This window comes from Acipenser ruthenus, chromosome 9, assembly GCF_902713425.1.
Source record: "Acipenser ruthenus chromosome 9, fAciRut3.2 maternal haplotype, whole genome shotgun sequence".
Classification (NCBI taxonomy): domain Eukaryota; kingdom Metazoa; phylum Chordata; class Actinopteri; order Acipenseriformes; family Acipenseridae; genus Acipenser; species Acipenser ruthenus.
In genome coordinates this window covers 25,099,647-25,118,652 of record NC_081197.1, presented here as the reverse complement: position 1 = coordinate 25,118,652, position 19,006 = coordinate 25,099,647, and the positions used below count along the sequence as shown (strand labels likewise).

At 40.9% G+C, this 19,006-nt stretch overlaps 1 protein-coding gene across 1 annotated transcript in view; it reads right to left on the bottom strand.

Annotated features, from left to right (window-relative positions):
* ilk (integrin-linked kinase) overlaps positions 1–19,006 on the bottom strand; it is a 108,392-nt gene that overhangs the window by 31,262 nt on the left and 58,124 nt on the right. Inside the window, exons 5-9 of the mRNA XM_034009430.3 lie at positions 16,882–16,978; positions 12,109–12,192; positions 8,103–8,188; positions 2,896–3,005; positions 2,557–2,684 (exon numbers count right to left, since the gene is read on the bottom strand). Of these exons, the coding sequence (XP_033865321.3) occupies positions 2,557–2,684; positions 2,896–3,005; positions 8,103–8,188; positions 12,109–12,192; positions 16,882–16,978 (505 nt within the window). The remainder of the gene's footprint in view (positions 1–2,556; positions 2,685–2,895; positions 3,006–8,102; positions 8,189–12,108; positions 12,193–16,881; positions 16,979–19,006) is intronic.

The window sequence follows — 19,006 nt, the reverse complement described above, 5'->3', positions numbered from 1 at the left end:
GGGGTTTTAAAAAACACTTCAAATGAGACCATGTTGTGGTCTGAGTTTGCTAATGGCTCTCTGACCTCTGTTTTAGTTATTCTGTCTTCGTTATTTGAAAAGACTAAATCAAGGCATGCCTCCACTCTAGTCGGTGCCTTGACAAATTGCCTTAGGAAGCAGTCATTTGTCATTTCCACCATTTCAATTTCGTCCGTCGTGCTCCCTACCGGTTCTCCCATTTTAGACGGGGGAAGTTGAAATACCCCAATAGTATGGCTTCTCCTTTTCTACAGGCATTTCGAATGTCATTATATAACAGATTATTTTGCTCAGCGTCTGAATTTGGCGGTCTATAGCGTGTTCCTATTACTATGCCCTTTGAATTTTTGTCCATTATTCTGACCCATATTGATTCGGCATTGTTTTCTTTGTCCAGATTTAACACCTGGGCTTCAAGACTATTTCTTATGTATAGCGCTTCCCCTCCACTTCTTCTGTCTTTGCTATACAGTGTGTACCCACTAATATTATATTCGTCTCCATCACTCTCAGACAACCAAGTTTCTGTAACACCTATCACATCGTAGTTACTTGTTAGTGCAGTAGCTTCAAGTTCTAACATTTTGTTTCTGAGACTTGAGCATTAAGATAAATACATTTAATAGTTGTCTTACTTGAGTTGTTGCCCTTGTTTTGATGTGGTCACCTTTCTGTTTTTTTGTTTTCTCCCCCCTTCCTTTCTAGTTTAAATGCTTCTGGACCTCCTCAAGTATCCTTTCTCTGAGTAGATTGGTCCCTTTTTGTTTAAGTGTAGTCTGTCCCACCTACACAGATAGTCCTTGTTGTAGAATGTGCTCCAATGTTCAAGAAAGGTGAAGCCTTCCTGTGTGCACCACGATCTCAGCCATGCATTTTGATTTTGTATTTCCAGCTGTCCATATGGTCCTTTGCAAGGTGCCAGCAGTATCCCAGAAAATACCACAGTTTTGGTCTTTTAATTTCCTTCCTAGCTCTCTGAATTTGTTTTGCAGGGATCTTGGCCTGTCTCTTCCAATGTTGTTTGTACCGTTGTCTCCTGTTCGTCTCCTGTTTGTCCGACTAGAAAGGAGGTGGACGGAAGGCCTCCAGTTCCACTGACTGGTTGACATGGAAAGCAAAAATGCTTACACGGAGAAAAGTAGGATAAGTGCGGAGAGTAACCTTCATTCTGGCCACAAAAATTAAATAGGCTTTTGCCTTTGAGAGTGCTTGCATTTCACCTACCCATTTAGCGGAGGTAATAGCAAGCATGAAAGCTGTCTTTAAAAGACATGAATTTTCTATCTGCTGAATGTAGGGATTCAAATGGTAGTTTTGTAAGCGCATCCAGCACTACATTAAGCAACCAGAGAGGGACAAGGTCCTTTCTAGGGGGTCTAAACCTCAAGCACTCTTCAAAAACTGTCCCGCCAGGAAGTGTGCTCCTGGGGAGAACAAGTCAATTTTAATATGGCAAGCTGAGATAGCTGCCAGGTGGACCTTAAGCGTGGGGGGAGACTTCCCTTCATCAAAAAAGGTCCTGCAGAAATTGCAGTTTATCTGCCATGGGGCATGTCGCAGGGTCCAGTCCATGTCAGGAATACACCCCATTTGTAACTATACTGGGAGCATGTAGACGCTGCTCTGGCATTCTGAAGAGTCTCCATGACTGTCAGATAACCCAAGACGACTCAAGTGTGTCTGCTCAGGGGCCAGATCCAAAGCTGCAGAGCTGTAGGGTCTGGATGCCAGAGTCCCCAGCGCCTGGCTGAGCAGGTTACGAAGTGCCGGCAGCTCCCATGACTGACGAACAGGAGCTGTGCCAGTGTCGAGAACCAGGTAGAAATGTGTGTCACTGGCTTAGATCAATTTTTTGATGGGCTTTATTGGAAAAGCCTTCATTTTAAAGTCTAGAGTGTTTGACAGTGTATTTTTATTTGGTACAAATACACATTACCAACTTGAGTATGACTACCACAAACATCAAGTGTTGAATTCTGATAAATAGTGGTTATGCTTGTGGGCTCTCAGAACCAACTAAAAAATGTCAGTTTATTTGAGTTAAACCTTAGCAGTTTCCCATCAGAAACTAGAAATGAAAATATTGGGGCTCATCTTTAAACCTGATCTATCATTCGAGACTATTATGAAAGTTACTAGAAATATAGCTAAGCTTAGACCTATTTCCAATTTCTATGTCATAGGCTCTTTTACGACTTTAAAAGAGCAACAAAACACTCTTCCTGTCTGCTGGTGGCAGAGTAGTCCCGTTCCTTCCCATTCCCGGAAGCTTAAATCCCGTTCTTGCCTGTCCTGAGGTTTTTATTTTATTTCCCGGTCCCGCCTGTTCCCGTGAGCTTCACTCCTCTACCATCCCATCCCACAAAATGGAACACTATTTTTTTCCCGTACCGCGGGAATCCTGTCTTCATGTCACTCTCTACTGTGGTGCACCATTTGGTCACCGGGGAGGTTGTCCAATAGCGGCAATGTTTGAGTGAAATTGATGACAATGAAAAACACATGTTTCTCAGTAGTAATCTGTGCATTACTTACTTGTTCCCTCATGCAGTACATTGTAGAGAGAGCCATAGGGCATCCAATGCGTGATGATTATTGGATGGGGGGCAGGTGGGGACTGGCAGGCTCCCAGCATGGGGAGCACATTAGGGTGGGAAAATATCCTATCAAAAAGGAGAGAGCGAGAGAGAGAGTGAGAGAGTCTAGGTACTGATGAATTAAAAAAAAAAATGTAATTTTACACCACTGCTTGGTTATATACAAACATCTTGGTAGTTATATTATTTAAAGGTTTCAAATGCAGCTATAAATAGATTTTCCTGCAAAAAATAAATAAAAGTTCAGACAGTCACTATAAAGGCTGCACTGAGGTACCTGAGTTTGGGATACTCCTCGTTGAAGTCACGACTCTTTCTTGTGGTCCAATCTCTCACCTTTAGTACCTTCACAACAATGTCGTTCCCCTGCCAGCGCCCCTTCCATAGCTACACAGCGGGCAAAAGATAGAGAATTACAATATGGACTCATTAGCCTTATGGTTAGGTAGGTAATTTCAGGAAAACATTTTTTGTAGCAAAAGTTTTGCTTTTGTGGATGAGGAAATTAGTTACAAGAAATAGATGTCTACAATTATTTATTTCAGCAATTTTTTTGCAAAACTCCAAAAAATACTAATTCAAGAGTATTTATACCCTTTGATGCTATGACAGTATTGTCTACAAGGTGCTAGAATATGATAATGCAGAACCTAATTCTAGAAAAAAATGTCTAGAAAATGCTGAAATGTAGGTGAACATTCTTAGTATAAAATGGTTAGGCAAAGGATGATTGTTGTCATTACCAATAAGTCAAAACGGGAAAAAGTAAAGAGCTATCTGAAGCGGGACACAAGGACATAAGACTTCCAAGCATCTGAGTCTCCCAATTTCAACTATTGTTTCTATTATCAAGAAGTACAAGACTCATGGTACTGTCACAACGCTCCCTCGGTCTGGAAGAAAGAAGGTTCTTTCACCAAGAACAAGTAGAAGAATTGTGAGGAAAGTTAACCCTTTGCGGTCCATTTATTAATCGCGCGTCAGGCACGCCAGGTCTAATTAATTTTCACACGCGCAGTTAATTTTATACGCGTTGTTTAAAAGTATTTTTTTCCAGTCAAACGGGTTTAAATGGCCCTGCATATCAACAAAGCACTCACTAGGCATCTCCAGCCCCGCCCCACCCTTTCGTTTGCTATAGCGTTCACCTATGTAAGAAATAAATAATAATAATAATAATAATAATAATAGTCGTACATACCGATCGATCATCTCCGGATCACTCGTTTTATCACCAAACTCCTCAATAATGCGATCCAAGTCATTATTTTATTACTATAACATCTCAAAAAAGCTCTGCAAATGTCTGTGTTTTCTGTGAGCTGATTCAGTCAGCCAACTTGTTTACTTACGACCGCCCCGTTATCTGATACCTGATACCATGTATGACTATTCATGAGATACGCCTTTTTTTTTTTTTTTTTCGACTTGTCTCGGCTCCTGTCGTTCCCACTCGGCAACTGAATGGTTTTCTTGGCTTTTTCCGGAGAAAAAACAACTAGAAACCCGTTTTTTGCGTTGCTATAATGATGTCGGACCCAGTCCGACAATGGACCGCAAAGGGTTAATAACAAATCAGAGATTGACTGCCAGAGATATTCAAAATGAATTGGCTGCAAGTAGGACTGGGGTTTCTATTTCAACCATAGATCGAGTGTTGCATGGTGAAGGTCTCAATGGTTGCAGACCAAGGAAAAAGCCACTGTTAGGAAAACGGTCACAAGAACAAATCGCTTAAAGCTTGCAAAACAGCTTTGAATGATGGATAGGAGTTCTGGTCAAAGGTTTTGTGGAGTGATGAAGTTATTTGGTCACGCTATTAGTCGTTACATTATTTGTAGAACGTCTGGTGAGGCGTACAAAGAAAAGAACACAATACCTACTGTCAAGCATGGAGGTGGTAATATCCTTCTATGAGCTGTTTTTCCTCTAATGGCACAGGAAATTGTGTTCCAATACATGGTAAAATGGATTCCACAGCACACTAAAAGATATTGGCCAATCATCCGAAACCCTCCGCTATAGAACTTGGTTTAAAGCGCAACTGGACATTCCAACACAACAACGATCCAAAGCACACATCAAAATCTATCTCAGAATGGTTAAAGAAGAATAAAATCAAGGTTCTGGAATGGCCTAGTCAAAGTCTTGATGTAAATCCGATTGAGAATCTTTGGTATGACATGAAATCACCAAAAGAATCAAGCCAAAAGCTCCTTGACAAATATCCTAATTGTTTAAAAGAGGTTATTGCTAAAGGTGCCTCAACTAGCTATTCATTTCATTTTCCTTGTCAGGGTATGAATACTTTTGAATGAGCATTTTTGGAGTTTTGCTAAAAAAAAAAAAAAAGTCAAAGCAAATCGTAACACTCACAACACTTGGCATCGCTTCAAGGGCGCTGTGAAACATTGGTCCATGTAGGTGGTCCACTTTTCATTTGCATTTGATTTTATCTGCTTCTGAAGAAACTAACACGCAACTAGCATTTTAGATTTAACAATGCCCATCTTGGTCAAATTAACTAAGGGTTGCAAATTGGCAATTTGTAGAAACGTTGGGCTATTGGGGTCAGCAGCCTGTAGTGCTGCAATAAGTTTAGTATTGTGTTCATTAAAACAAGCTGAGAGTTCGAGTACAGCATCCAGCAAACCATAGTACATCCTCTTAAGCTCACTTTCGTTATCCGTTTCACCCCCTGGCTGACCAACAGATCCCTCAACCACAAAGTCTTCTAGGCACTTGCTTAAAACTCTTTGTTTCTTACACAGCACAGCTGTTTCAACAGACTCCTTCATAAGATAATTAAAAACGGCGTCAACGCAATGCCGCAATACACTGATGTACTACGAATGACTTCTACAGCAGAAAGATCGCTTTTTTTCTACCTGAAGCATTTTATTTGGTGTCCAGTATACTAAAAAATGTGAGGACCATGTGTGCAATGAATTTAAAGTCCATAGCCGACACCTGCTTTAATAAGCCAGTAGCTTCCATCTTAACTTCAGTTCCATGTCCTTGAGTACTTTGGATTTCCGATAGTAATTCTACAATGCTGTTTAACGACTTGACAACAACCCCAACTGTACAGAAATGCCCAGTCCAGCGCTGCTCAAGTAATCGTGTAAGTTTCTCACCTTTGTAGAGAACAGCAACAGTTGGCTTCCTTAGAAATGTGAATTGCACACATTGAAGAATTATTCTTCCTTTTCTTCTGAGGGCAATGCATGCACAATGACCAAGTGTAGCTGGTGATTAAAGCAATGGATGTACGGCATCTCCCTTCACAGATTTTCCTGCAAAAGCTTCTGAACCCCTCCAAGGCTGCCGGGCATAACATTTGCTCCGTTGTAGCACTGGCTTAATATTTCAGAAGGGCAGAGTCCTGCTTCTGCTTCACTTACAGTGGTGTTTGCAAATGCTTCTGCACCAAAACTGTCAGTTGTGGCTACAGTTAAAAGCCTTTCCCTGATTTCATCAATCACAGTTACAAAACAAACTACAAATGGAAATGTTTTCACGTGCAGTTGGGTCTAGTGTTCCATCAGCTTTTACAAAATACCATGAATCCATGATTTCTCACACTTTCTTCCTTCTGTTACACACATTATTTCGATTATTTCATTCTGTATACCATGAGAGATGCACTTGCATTGCCTGGTATTGTTTTATAAACTTTTGCCAGCTCTGGATCTTTTCATAAAGTACAGTGCCTATAGTAAGTATTCGCCCCCCTTGGACGTTTTCACAGTTTGTTGTGTTACAACCTGAAATCTTGATGCATTTAAATGGGATTTTTTTTCCTTTAATTTACACAAATTACTCAACACTTTTCCCTCTTGCTCACTCCAATATCGAACAACCACATCCATCTGTTCTGTCTGGGTCACTTTGTTCAGGCACTCATCAAATGAGAGAACATAGCAGTTTGACTTTCTAACATCTTGGATTAGCTCTTCCCTGAAATACAGAGCTAAGCCAAAGCACAGGAAGTAAGCAGTTTTTGTTGGACCGCAGGTAAAACGCTTGGCTATTTCACTGTCAGGAAACATTTTTGCAAAAAGGTCAGACACATCTTTGCACGAGTTAAATGAATAGTGTGACATCACTAATTTCATAACCCAGTGGCTCTCTGCTTCAAGAACACTTTCACTTGCTAAAAAAGTTGATACTGAAGAAGATGCTTGAGGTCCTGTGCTTGACCCTTTGCTGCCACCTGCAGGTCCTGTGCTTGACCCTTTGCTGCCACCTGTTTCCACTGAATTAGTTGTTTGAACTGCTGAAGCTGTTGGGTCTTTCATAAAATGTGTTATACGAGGCTCCTTTTCTAACTGCCCTGCAACCTTAAGATGTCCTTGGCCTCGTGCATGGCTCTTAACAGCAGAGATGCCCATGTTACTGACATCAAAAGACTTCTTACAAAACTTGTAATATGCCCTGTGCACATCTCCTTTCACTTCTCCTATCCAATGAACTGAGGATCTTCCTTCCACTCTGCCTTAAACTTGCACTGCCTTCCTGACATTCTGCTCCTCAAGCGCTGCCGTCTCCCGTGGCAAAGGGAGAAGCGCCGCCGTCTCCCGAACCCGAGGGAGAAGCGCTAACAATGGACAATTTGGGACTTTTGGGGAAGTGGTTGGGTTTTTAGGGGGCGGGGGGTGGCTGTGAAATGGCGTGTGTGCTGCACACAAGGGGAGGATATGGTGGCAGATTGGGGTAGGAAAGGTGTAGTCCTGGAGGATACAGGACTACATTCCCCAGAATGCCTCGGGGCGGATGGGCTATTGCGCCATTAAATTGGTGACAGTTGCCTGTAGTTAAGCAGGCAGGTATATATAAGCAGGTCAAACTGTGTGAGGGTGGTCTGCGTGAAGGCTGCCTGTGGGAAGCCTGTGGGGACAGACCTGGGGAAAAGATATTTTGATACTTATGTTTGTTCACCAGTAAACGGCTTAGCCGTCCGGTTCATTAGTTTTAGCTAGAACTGTACAAAATTTAGCCAAGTGCTCCTTGGTGGAGCTAGACTTTTGTTTTGTTTTTTCTGTTTCGTACTGAAAATAAACACACAGGCAACACCCCAAGTACTTATTTCACACAAGAAGACAGTGAAGAAGGTCCTGCACGTGGCGAAACATACCCTGGATTAATTAATTTATTTTTCTACCCAGGCCTCATTTCCTTTCAGATTTTAATCTAGCCTTCCCCATTCCATTTCCAGGTTTAGATTTAACAATTTAAATAATGACTAATGCTGACAGCTAAAATTAATATAATTGTGCAATAACATGTGCTTGTACTTAAGGGCGTGAGAAGATTGCTCGATTTAATTTTGTAACGTGCCATATATAAACTTGGTACACAAGTAGTTCAGTATGGAGAAAAATTAAGTCTTATTGACCTGCAATGGTATGACCAAGTGGTTTTGTTTTACCTGTGTCACTTAACCCACCATGGTAAAGGCACTAATCAGGGCTCTCTACTAACCTCTCCAGAGTGGTTTTCGTTGATCTTGTTGCTCAGGGACAGCTGTTTAAAATCGATTCCTGCATGCTTGTTCAGGGTGCCATTTCCTACAAATTCAACAAAAAGGAAACATCAACAAACATGTAGGCAACATATACTGTGGTAAACTGATACTGCCATCCACCACTAAAGCCCAATGATTTTTTACAGGGCAGTTAGAAGCATTGGTTGGAATCATCAAGTGAAGGTTAAGGGTATGTCTTGGGTACATATTGTTACTGCTCTTGCAGGTATGGATAGAACGATTAATTTTGTATCTATGAATCACAGGGTTTCTTTTACATAATATGTGCTTTAATAAAGGTTTATATTGTGATACATAACTAAAAGCAATACTTATCTAAATACTGTATAGTCCAAATAGTTATTGAATTATGGATAAATAAGGTATGTAGTTGGTATGAATGACACTCTCATTTAGGTGCCATTTATTACACCAAACTGCGACGCAACGGAAGCACAAAACTGAGCAGAAACAAAACACATCAGTTTCTTATAGCTGGCCTTTTGAATCATGTAGGATCTGAACCCGAGCAGGCATGGTGTCAATGCGATTCTGTAATGCATTGACACCATGCCTGCTTGGGTTCAGACCCTCTGGCCCAGATTTGGTCATAGTTCGATGCGTTTTGACCGCAGTTCATTCACACTGGCAGGTAGTTTTCTGCAAATTATTTGTCAAGGTGTTCCCAGACATGTTTGATAGGGTTCATGTCCAGTGGCGATTCTGGACATATGCATGTGGTACAATGCAAAAACTGCAAAACCACAATTCATCTCCAGCCCTCCTCCATATCAAAATGAGCCTATTCAAATTGAACTGTTGGAATTGGGACAGAGGGAATCAGAGATCAGAACGGTCTCCCAAAACTGTAGAGGTCTGTCTGGCCACTCGCCCGTTGTAGCCCAGCCTATGCAGGACCCGTTGTACTGTACGTTGGAGCTGGTGATTTTCCAAAGACTTTGTCGTGGGTTGAGATGGACCTGGCGAGCAAGTGCTCGTGGTGCATGGTTTGTGACTGTCAAAGAGCAGCCAGGCCTCCACTGTGCCGCGGTCAGGCTCTCCCGACGATATTTGTTATGCCCAAGATCTCTGGCAATCAGCCTCTTACTTTGCCAACAGTCAGAATGCCCAGTTGCATGACCTTGTGTAAAGTATAAACTGTATATATTATATCTCTATACATATGTGCGCACACACACACACACACATATACAGTGCAGTGAAAAAGTATTTGCCCCCTGTATGATTTTCAGCATTTTTGCACATTTTCACATTGTATTTTGCAAGGTAATCAAACATGCAATCTTCAGGTGTGAAAAAGTAATCATTATCACCCCCCCCCCCCATCAGAAGAAAGGGTTACAGACTGTAGGCCGTCCTTCTATATCATATTCCAGTTGACATGGTACCCTTTGAGCCCTTTATTTCAATACATTTAAAAACTATATACAGTGCCGTGAAAAAGTATTTGCCTCCTGTCTGATTTTCTGCATTTTTGCACATTTTTCACATTGTATTTGGTCAGATTTTTTTGTGGGTTGTAGTAGTATATAGAGGGAGTCTGAGAGAAAAAATGACCCCAAAGTTTGGTGCTTCTTTCATTTGTTTGGTGTGCAAGGTAATCAAACACATAATCTTCAGGTGTGAAAAAATTATTGCCCCTCCAGTTAACTCAACCCAATTAAAGTGATAATTAGGGTCAGCTGTTTGAGTACTTTGGTTAACAACCAGGCCTGATTTGGGCCAGCTCTGCCCAATATAAATCTGACTAACTTTGACCCTTACCATCAGAGTAAAGTTGTCAGCACACAGGTTCTAGAGGCACATCATGCCACGAACAAAAGAAATTCCCGAAGACCTCCGGAAAAAAAGTTGTTGATGCCTATCAGTCTGGAAAGGGTAACAAAACCATTTCTAAGGCTCTGGGGCTCCACCGAACCACAGTCAGAGCCATATTGTCCAAATGGAGAAAGTTTGGGACAGTAGTGAATCTTCCCAGGAGTGGCCGTTCTGCCAAAATCTCTCCAAGAGCAAGGCGTAAAATCGTCCAGGAAGTCACAAAGAACCCTAGAACAACATCCAGGGATCTGCATGCCACTTTCTCCTCGGCTAAGGTCAGTGTTCATGACTCCACCATCAGAAAGACACTGGGCAAAAATGGGATTCATGGCAGAGTAGCAAGGCAGAAACCATTGCTCACTAAGAACATGAATGCTCGTCTCAAGTTTGCCAAAAAGCACCTGGGTGATCCTCAAGAGTTCTGGAACAATGTTCTATGGACAGATGAGTCAAAAGTGAAGCTTTTTGGCCGACATGGGCCCTGTTATGTCTGGTGAAAACCAAACACTGCATTCCACAGTAAGAACCTCATACCAACGGTCAAGCATGGTGGTGGTAGTGTCATGGTTTGGGGATGCTTTGCTGCATCAGAACCTGGATGCCTTGTCATCATTGAAGGAACCATGAATTCTGCTCTGTATCAGAGAATTTTACAGGAGAATGTCAGGCCATCCGTCCGTGAGCTGAAGCTGAAGCGCAGCTGGGTCATGCAGCAAGACAATGATCCGAAACACACAAGAAAGTCTACATCAGAATGGTTGAAGAACAAGAAATTTAAAGTTTTGGAATGGCCTAGTCAAAGTCCAGACCTAAACCTCATTGAGATGTTGTGGCAGGACCTGAAACGAGCAGTTCATGCTCGAAAACCCACAAATGTCACTGAGTTGAAGCAGTTCTGCATGGAGGAGTGGGCCAAAATTCCTCCACAGCGCTGTGAGAGACTAATCAATAACTACAGGAAGCGTTTGGTTGCAGTTATTGCTGCTAAAGGTGGCGTAACCAGTGAGTCTAAGGGGGCGATTACTTTTTCACACGGGAGCACTGGGTGTTGCATAATTTTCTTTAATAAATAAATTAAATATGTATCAAATTTTTGTGTTATTTGTTCACTCAGGGTCACCTTTATCTAATATTAGGTTTTGGTTGAAGATCTGATAACATTCAGTGTCAAAAATATTCAAAAATGCAGAAAATCAGGACAGGGGGCAAATACTTTTTCACAGCACTGTATACATATACATATATATATATATAAATATATATATATATATATATATATATAGTGAGATAGTGTAGTCCTGAGGGAAGGACTACACTTACCATAAGAACACAGGCTGAAAAGCTGCAATTATTTAATTGTTTAATTTAATTTAATTGTTTTATTGTTAATGATCCCCTGCACCTGGTAGTAATTGTAAATTAGGACCAGGTGCAGGGTATATAAGAGGTGCAGTCAGTCTGCACAGGGCTGCCGAGTAGAAGGAAGCAGGAAGGTGGGTTCCCTGCTGCCGAGCAGTCACAAAACAGGTACTGGGTGTACTCCTGGGTATTTTGTTAAACTGTGTGTTTTGTTTTGTGTTGTGGGGAAACAGCTTAGCCGTCCCACTTTGTAGTCAGGGTGTTCCTGGAAGTTTAGTCAGCGCTCCGAAGGAGCTAGGTGTTTATTTTGTTTGTTTATTTTGTGTTTGAATAAAAAGTGCGCAACCGCGCTAAAAACCAAAGTTCCTGCGTTGGGTCAAGTTTTTAAAGGGACAAACAAACCTGAAGAGGCGGCTTTGTTACAATATATATATAGTAGTATCCTGTACTTATTACACCCTTACTGTTTTATACATTTGTACATTTGAGGTGCTGAAATGTGAGAATACCAAAAATCATAATAATGGATATCACCACACACAATCTAGTAGATGTGATCACCTAGTGAATAAGAATTCTTATTGTAGTACTCCCACCCCCAGTAAGCAATATGAGTGCTGGGCTGACCTGGGGAACCTTCATGAACTGTGGGAAGAGAAATAATTATTTCTTACACGAGTAGGACCCCAGTAACTCATATGGGGCGTTGGTAAGTTACTCAGCCCTACTATGTGACCCCTAGTGAGAAGTACAAGAGTCTCTTACTAGGACGGGTTCGAGTGGTTCCCTTCCAAAAGCTATCCTTGTAGGGGACCTTGGCAAGGCTCTGCCCCAGCTTTTCTGCTCGTTCTGGAGAAGAAAAAAAAAAAAATACATCAGACACATAACCAGTAGCAAATGTATATTTCACACAGTTAAATAAACCCGGTTTCATTTTATTTGTGCAGGACGAACCCATAAGCATAATGTTTCTGGAAGAGGTCTGCACTGTTTTTGCCTGCCTGACAGAGCAGTGTGTGGATCAGGCAGCCCCTGAAATCCTCCACCTGAAATCAGCAGCAGCCCATTCCAGGCAGCAGGAAAGCTCTGAGCTCTGAGGCCTGCAAATGGTTTACCTGACAATCCCAGGACATCAAAGTAATTGACTCCTTGTTTTTATTTTACCATAGCCTTTACTGTACTGTAAAAAAACATTGCATGTGAAATGCATGGTATGGCCTGCTATTCCTGTGGAATGTGTTCAGTAGTTAATGCTTCTTGCTTTAAGATGACTATCTGTCAGAAGTGTATTTCTATCCAGACTTTAACAGAAAAAAATCCTCTCTCGAAAAACAAATTGACACACTTAGAAGTATGAATATAAATGAGAGGTTTATTGATAAATAGCTTCAGTCAATGTAACAATATGTGGTTTGCTGTGGACTCAATAGAGTATACTACTACTGATAATGAGCTTAACTTTCTAAATACATCCACTCAAAGTCATGTTATCCATAAATCTGAGTTAAAGAAGAGGCCGGCCTTGTTCACCCAGGGTGAGAGGAGGATATTAAAAGTGAGCAACTGCAAGAGAACTGTGCAACTGTTAGGGAACACTAAGAAGGGAAGGGCAAATCAAAAGGGTACTGCAGAGTTTGGCAAATAGATTTTGTGTTTCGAGTAATAACGATAGTGAATTCCAAGAGAGGAAGCAAGAGATGTGCTTTGTAGACAGGGATTTTTGTCACATAGATCCTCTTAACAGGACTGTTACTTATCTCCCTGGTGCCAAAGTCATTAAATGCCATTAGGACATAAATAAAATCAAGGAAAGGAACATTTCAAATCCTTAACCAAGAAAATGAAAAAACTAAGGGAAAAAATGTCTGTCAGGTTTACCAGTTATTGGCAAAGGGGGATGAAACTAAAAGACAGCCTGCATCTGAATGAGCTGGGGGCGGACTTGACAAAAACACCCTTAACACAGTGATTGGTAAGTGAGGCTGCTAGAGTACATGCTAATAAATAATATTATATAATTATCAGTTTAGACACAAATTAATGCATGCTCATGTTTGTTAGCGGATCAGATTTTACTAAAAAAAAAAAAAAAAAAAAAGTGCATCGATACAGGGGTCACTGACCTAACAGCTGCTTTTGACACCATAGATCATGGCATTCTTCTTGACCACCTTCTGGATGTCCTCTTACCTATCCGGACGCATGCACTCTGTCTTCTATGATGGAGGCAGTGGTGTTGCAAACCCGGTTACTTGTGGTGTCCCCCAAGGATCTGTTCTTGTGGCCCCTTCACTTCAATATCTACATGCTTCCCTGGAGTCACCTCATCCGCCAACACAGCCTCATGGTTTCACTCCTATGCTGATGACACTCAGCTCTACTTAAAACTCGACCCTGGATGTCCCTCTGCCATGGTCCAACTCTCGGCTTGCATTCAAGACATTGATGCCTGGATGTCTGCCAATTTTCTTCAGCTGAACACTAGCAAATCTGAACTCCTTCTGGTAGGATCTAAAACTCAACTTGAGAATCTAAATATAGCTGCCCTGAACCTCGGATACTGTCTGCTGCTGCCTTCCCCCACAGTACGAAGCCTTGGTGTACTTCTTGACAGCAACCTCTCCTTTGATGCCCACATCTCCTCCGTAGTCAAATTTTCCTTCTACCATCTTCGAAACATCTCCAAAGTCCGTCCCTACCTTTCCCTCCCGGATGCAGAGATACTTTGTCATGCATTTGTCTCCTCTCGACTCGACTACTGCAACTCTCTATATGGTGGTCTCCCGGCACGCACCATAAACCGACTGCAGCTAGTCCAGAATGCCGCTGCCAGGATCCTTATCAGATGTAAAAAATGTGATCACATCACCCCGTCTTGCCCAGCTGCACTGGCTACCTGTAAAGTTCAGGATTTTCAAAACTCTCCTGCTCACCTACAATGCCCTTCATCACACAGGTCCCAAGTACCTCCTCAACCTGACGTTGCAATTTCCAACCCACGACTCTCATCGCCAGTTTCAATTGGACAGCAGCGATCTGAGGAGGTTTGTGCTGTCAGAGATTCTCTCCTTTCTTTTAAGTTGTGTTGGATTTACTGTTGTGTTAAATATTAATGATGCAAACAAATAAAACAGTCAATACTTTCATTTGCAATTTTATTTGGTCAGTTCTGAGAGGGCATCCACAACTTGCTGGATGTTGTTGCGCTGTTTTGGGCGATCGAGCTGGCTCATGACATCCAGTTCAACAACTATATTTATTAACGTGGAGGGCGGACACGCGTTGTCTTCGGACATAGCTGGGATCAAAACAGGACGGGAATTAATTCAGTTAACCATTTAAGCAGCTCACTTGCTCTTTGTGTTTAATATTAGCGTAGTTTTTTACAAAGGGTATTCTCAAACAGCTGCTTTAATACTATAACAAGGGCATAAGGCAGTTCATGGTAAGTTTTGGGTTTACAGTTCTGTATAAAACCAGGAGATATACAACATGACAGACCAGACACAGCAAAAAACAAATAAACCGCCTGCGTTATCATTAAGGTGAACTACACCACTGCTAACCATAAAATTGCCCATTAGCCACTTACTTTCTGCCGTCTTGGAATCCACAGTAACAACTGACCTGCTCCCATGCAATATTTACAGTTAAGGACAAACACGCTCATTAACATTTACACGTGAAATGCAGGTTTCCATGGGAAACTGGGTGTAGATTTTCACAAGTAAATGAGATTTAGCCTATCCCTCTCTGGCCATTTTTTTCTGGCCACAAACCTGATTTACACAAGTACGCGCATCACCATTTCACATGTAAATTGACCCGCATGGAAACCCCATGATTCTGCTTCATTTTATTACCATGGAAAAAAACGTAAGAAAATATAGTGCTAATAAAAAAAACACACTAATTGCTTATGTCATGAAAGTTTAATAATAATACAAAAATGTTTAAACTTAAAAAGGGTCCTTGTACAACTTTTTTTTTAAAAAATTAAACATTCTGTTAATAAAAATTTTTAAAATGACCTCTTGATTTTTCACTCTGTTTTCTATGGGACTCAAATGTCTGGCAACTTGTTTTTCAAAAGATGCTCGTTTAAACATGGGCTGTATTTTGTAATTCGCTGGATCACCATGTTTGTCTCCATCAACATCAGGTCACAAAGAAAATGCAGACAGGCAGTATTTACTGCGTCGAGTATTTATTACGTTTACATGTTTTCTGTAGAGAATATGGCTTTCCAGCAGCGCCTTGTAACCTCGTGATCCATAATCAGGGGTTCACATAACTGGTACGCAGGTACTCATGTGGACCAATAAAAAAATGCAGACTTAGTTACTGTTGTGTAAGACGGACCATCAACATATTTTTAACAGGCAAGCATTTCTAATAAAGGCAGAGACGGTGCTCACGGTTTGAAGGTGAGCTATACATGCCTAATGTATGGATTATTCCAGGAGAGTGGAGAGGTCTGCAGGCTTTGTCAACAATGTCTGCGATCAACCCCCCCCCCCCGTCGATCACTGCACAAGTGAAACAGAAACGAAATATACATCTTAATTTTTCGCCAGGACCTTCCTTTCATTCCATTATTTTCGCCATTTTCTGCAATGTGAACTGTAGAACTGCACTGTAACTTTAATTCACAGTACTTGTTTGTGGACCAATGAAATAGCAACTTGCCAAGACAGCCTTCTGCAAGCACCAATAGGGTACGTAATGTAAAAACAACCTCCTTAATGAAACTCTGCCTTATTTTTTCAGTTTTGTTTTATGTAAAAAAAATAAATAAAAAAAATAAATAAAAAAATCGGGAACATTCTTCCCCCCCGGGATCTGCAGTGATCACATCAATAGCCCCAGGGGTCTGAGTAAAAGAGATTTTTCATCTGCACACTTTAAGGTCAGCTAATGTCGGCATTTTGTAGCTCCCAAAGGTAAAATTGAAAGGGAGAGATGAAAGTGCATTTAGTTGTAATGGTCCCAGATTGTGGGGACGAGATGCTGCTTCGTTCAATATATTTCAGTCAAGATTAAAGACTTAACTTTATAGTCTAGCCTTTTAACCAGATTTACAAATATCATTTTTAAAATGTATTTTACTTGCTTATTTTTGTAATGTTGTGTTTCATCTATCATTCTTATTCATTTCTTGTTTTCTTCAACTGTCTTTATTTGTTTTTGTATTGTTATTTAGTGATATTGTTATTTTAATTCTATATCGTAAATTTTGTAATTTTTACTATTTCTTGATACTGCAGATACTTCTGTTTTTAACCGATATGTAAAGCACTTTGAGATACTGTGGTATGAAAGATGCTATATAAATACAATACAACTAAACTGAATGCTTATTAAATAAAATAAAATGTAACTAGTAACGCTTTAGAACTTCTGTGTTAAGATTTTGTGTTTTAAGTTATAGACAATATATGTAACTACTGTTGATATCAAGAGGGAATCCCTGGTAACAACACATTCCTATTCAGATTTCCGATCCCTCTATTCCCCATCATGCTGGATCTCCCCTACCTTTCAAAATCTCCCGAAGGTGTGGTTTGGCCTTGTCCAATGGCGTCTCTCCATATTTGTTGCCGATGCTGACCTGAGCTCCGTTGGTGACCAAGTCCTGGGGGATGGGAGGTACTGGTAGTTATGAACTGAAATCAGAGTTGTGCACAAACTACCCCTATAGAGGCAAATGCAATTTCAAGATCTCTAAAACGTGTTATGTAAATTTTTAGTTCAGAAAAAAGTTATCATAGTACCTAGTAACTTTAAAAGAAAAATACTCAAAATCCTTAGAGATATATATACACACTGATGCACAAAAGAAACACAACACAGGTCTAATGAATCATGATAAGTTTTTAGAATGAAACGTGACACACTGTCAAAATGAAAACATTACAAAGTTCCCTCAGAGCTGGTTTCCTGGTTTCTCTGGACTAGTCTGCCAACTGTTGAAGCATTCTCTGGGCAGCTTCTCTCACAGACAGGCCACCTTCAATCATGCCGATAGCAACCAGGCGATCTTCATTACTCAAGCGGGGAATGGTCGTATATTTTGCTGTTCTTACGTTAATTAAAATCATGTCTTTTCAAATGGCTATTTACAGACGTGCTCAAATTTGTTGGTACCCCTCCACAAAAAACGAAGAATGCACAATTTTCTCTGAAATAACTTGAAACTGACAAAAGTAATTGGCATCCACCATTGTTTATTCCATATTTAATAGAAATCAGACTTTGCTTTTGATTTTTTATTCAACATAATATTGTAAATAAGAAAACAAATGAAAATGGCATGGACAAAAATGATGGGACCGCTAACCTAATATTTTGTTGCACAACCTTTAGAGGCAATCATTGCAATCAAACGTTTTCTGTAGCTCTCAATGAGACTTCTGCACCTGTTAACAGGTAGTTTGGCCCACTCTTCCTGAGCAAACTGCTCCAGCTGTCTCAGGTTTGATGGGTGCCTTATCCAGACTGCAAGTTTCAGCTCTTTCCATAGATGTTCGATAGGATTCAGATCAGGACTCATAGAAGGCCACTTCAGAATAGTCCAATGTTTTGTTCTTATCCATTCTTGGGTGCTTTTAGCTGTGTGTCTTGGGTCATTATCCTGTTGGAGGACCCATGACCTGCGACTGAGACAGAGCTTTCTGACACTGGGCAGTACGTTTCGCTCCAGAATGCCTTGATAGTCTTGAGATTTCATTGTGCCCTGCACAGATTCAAGGCACCCTGTGCCAGGCGCAGCAAAGCAGCCCCAAAACATAACCGAGCCTCCTCCATGTTTCACTGTAGGTATGGTGTTCTTTTCTTTGAAAGCTTCATTTTTTCATCTGTGAACATAGAGCTGATGTGACTTGCCAAAAAGCTCCAGTTTTGACTCATCTGTCCAAAGGACATTCTCCCAGAAGGATTGTGGCTTGTCAATATGCATTTTAGCAAATTCCAGTCTGGCCTTTTTATGTTTTTCTTTCAAAAGTGGAGTCCTCCTGGGTCTTCTTCCATGGAGCCCACTTTCGCTCAAAATGCGACGGATGGTGCGATCAAAAACTGACGTACCTTCACCTTGGAGTTCAGCTTGTATCTCTTTGGCAGTTATCCTTGGTTCTTTTTCTACCATTCGCACTATCCTTCTGTTCAATCTGGGGTCGATTTTAATCTTGCGGCCGCGCCCAGGGAGGTTGGCTACAGTTCCATGGACCTTAAACTTCTTAATAATATTTGCAACTGTTGTCACAGGAACATCAAGCTGCTTGGAGATGGTCTTGTACCCTTGTTACCTTTACCATGCTTGTCTATTATTTTCTTTCTGATCTCCTCAGACAACTCTCTCCTTTACTTTCTCTGGTCCATGTTCAGCGTGGTGCACACAATGATACCAAACAGCACAGTGACTACTTTTCTCCATTTAAATAGGCTGAATGACTGATTACAAGATTGGAGACATGTGTGATACTAATTAAAGAAACTAATTAGTTTGAAATATCACTATAATCCAATTATTTATTATCTTTTCTAAAGGGGTACCAACAAATGTGTCCAGGCCATTTTAGAATATCTTTGTAGAATAAGCAATAATTCATCTATTTTCACAGCTTTTTTGCTTTATTCTATGATATACCAAAGTCATGCAAGTATA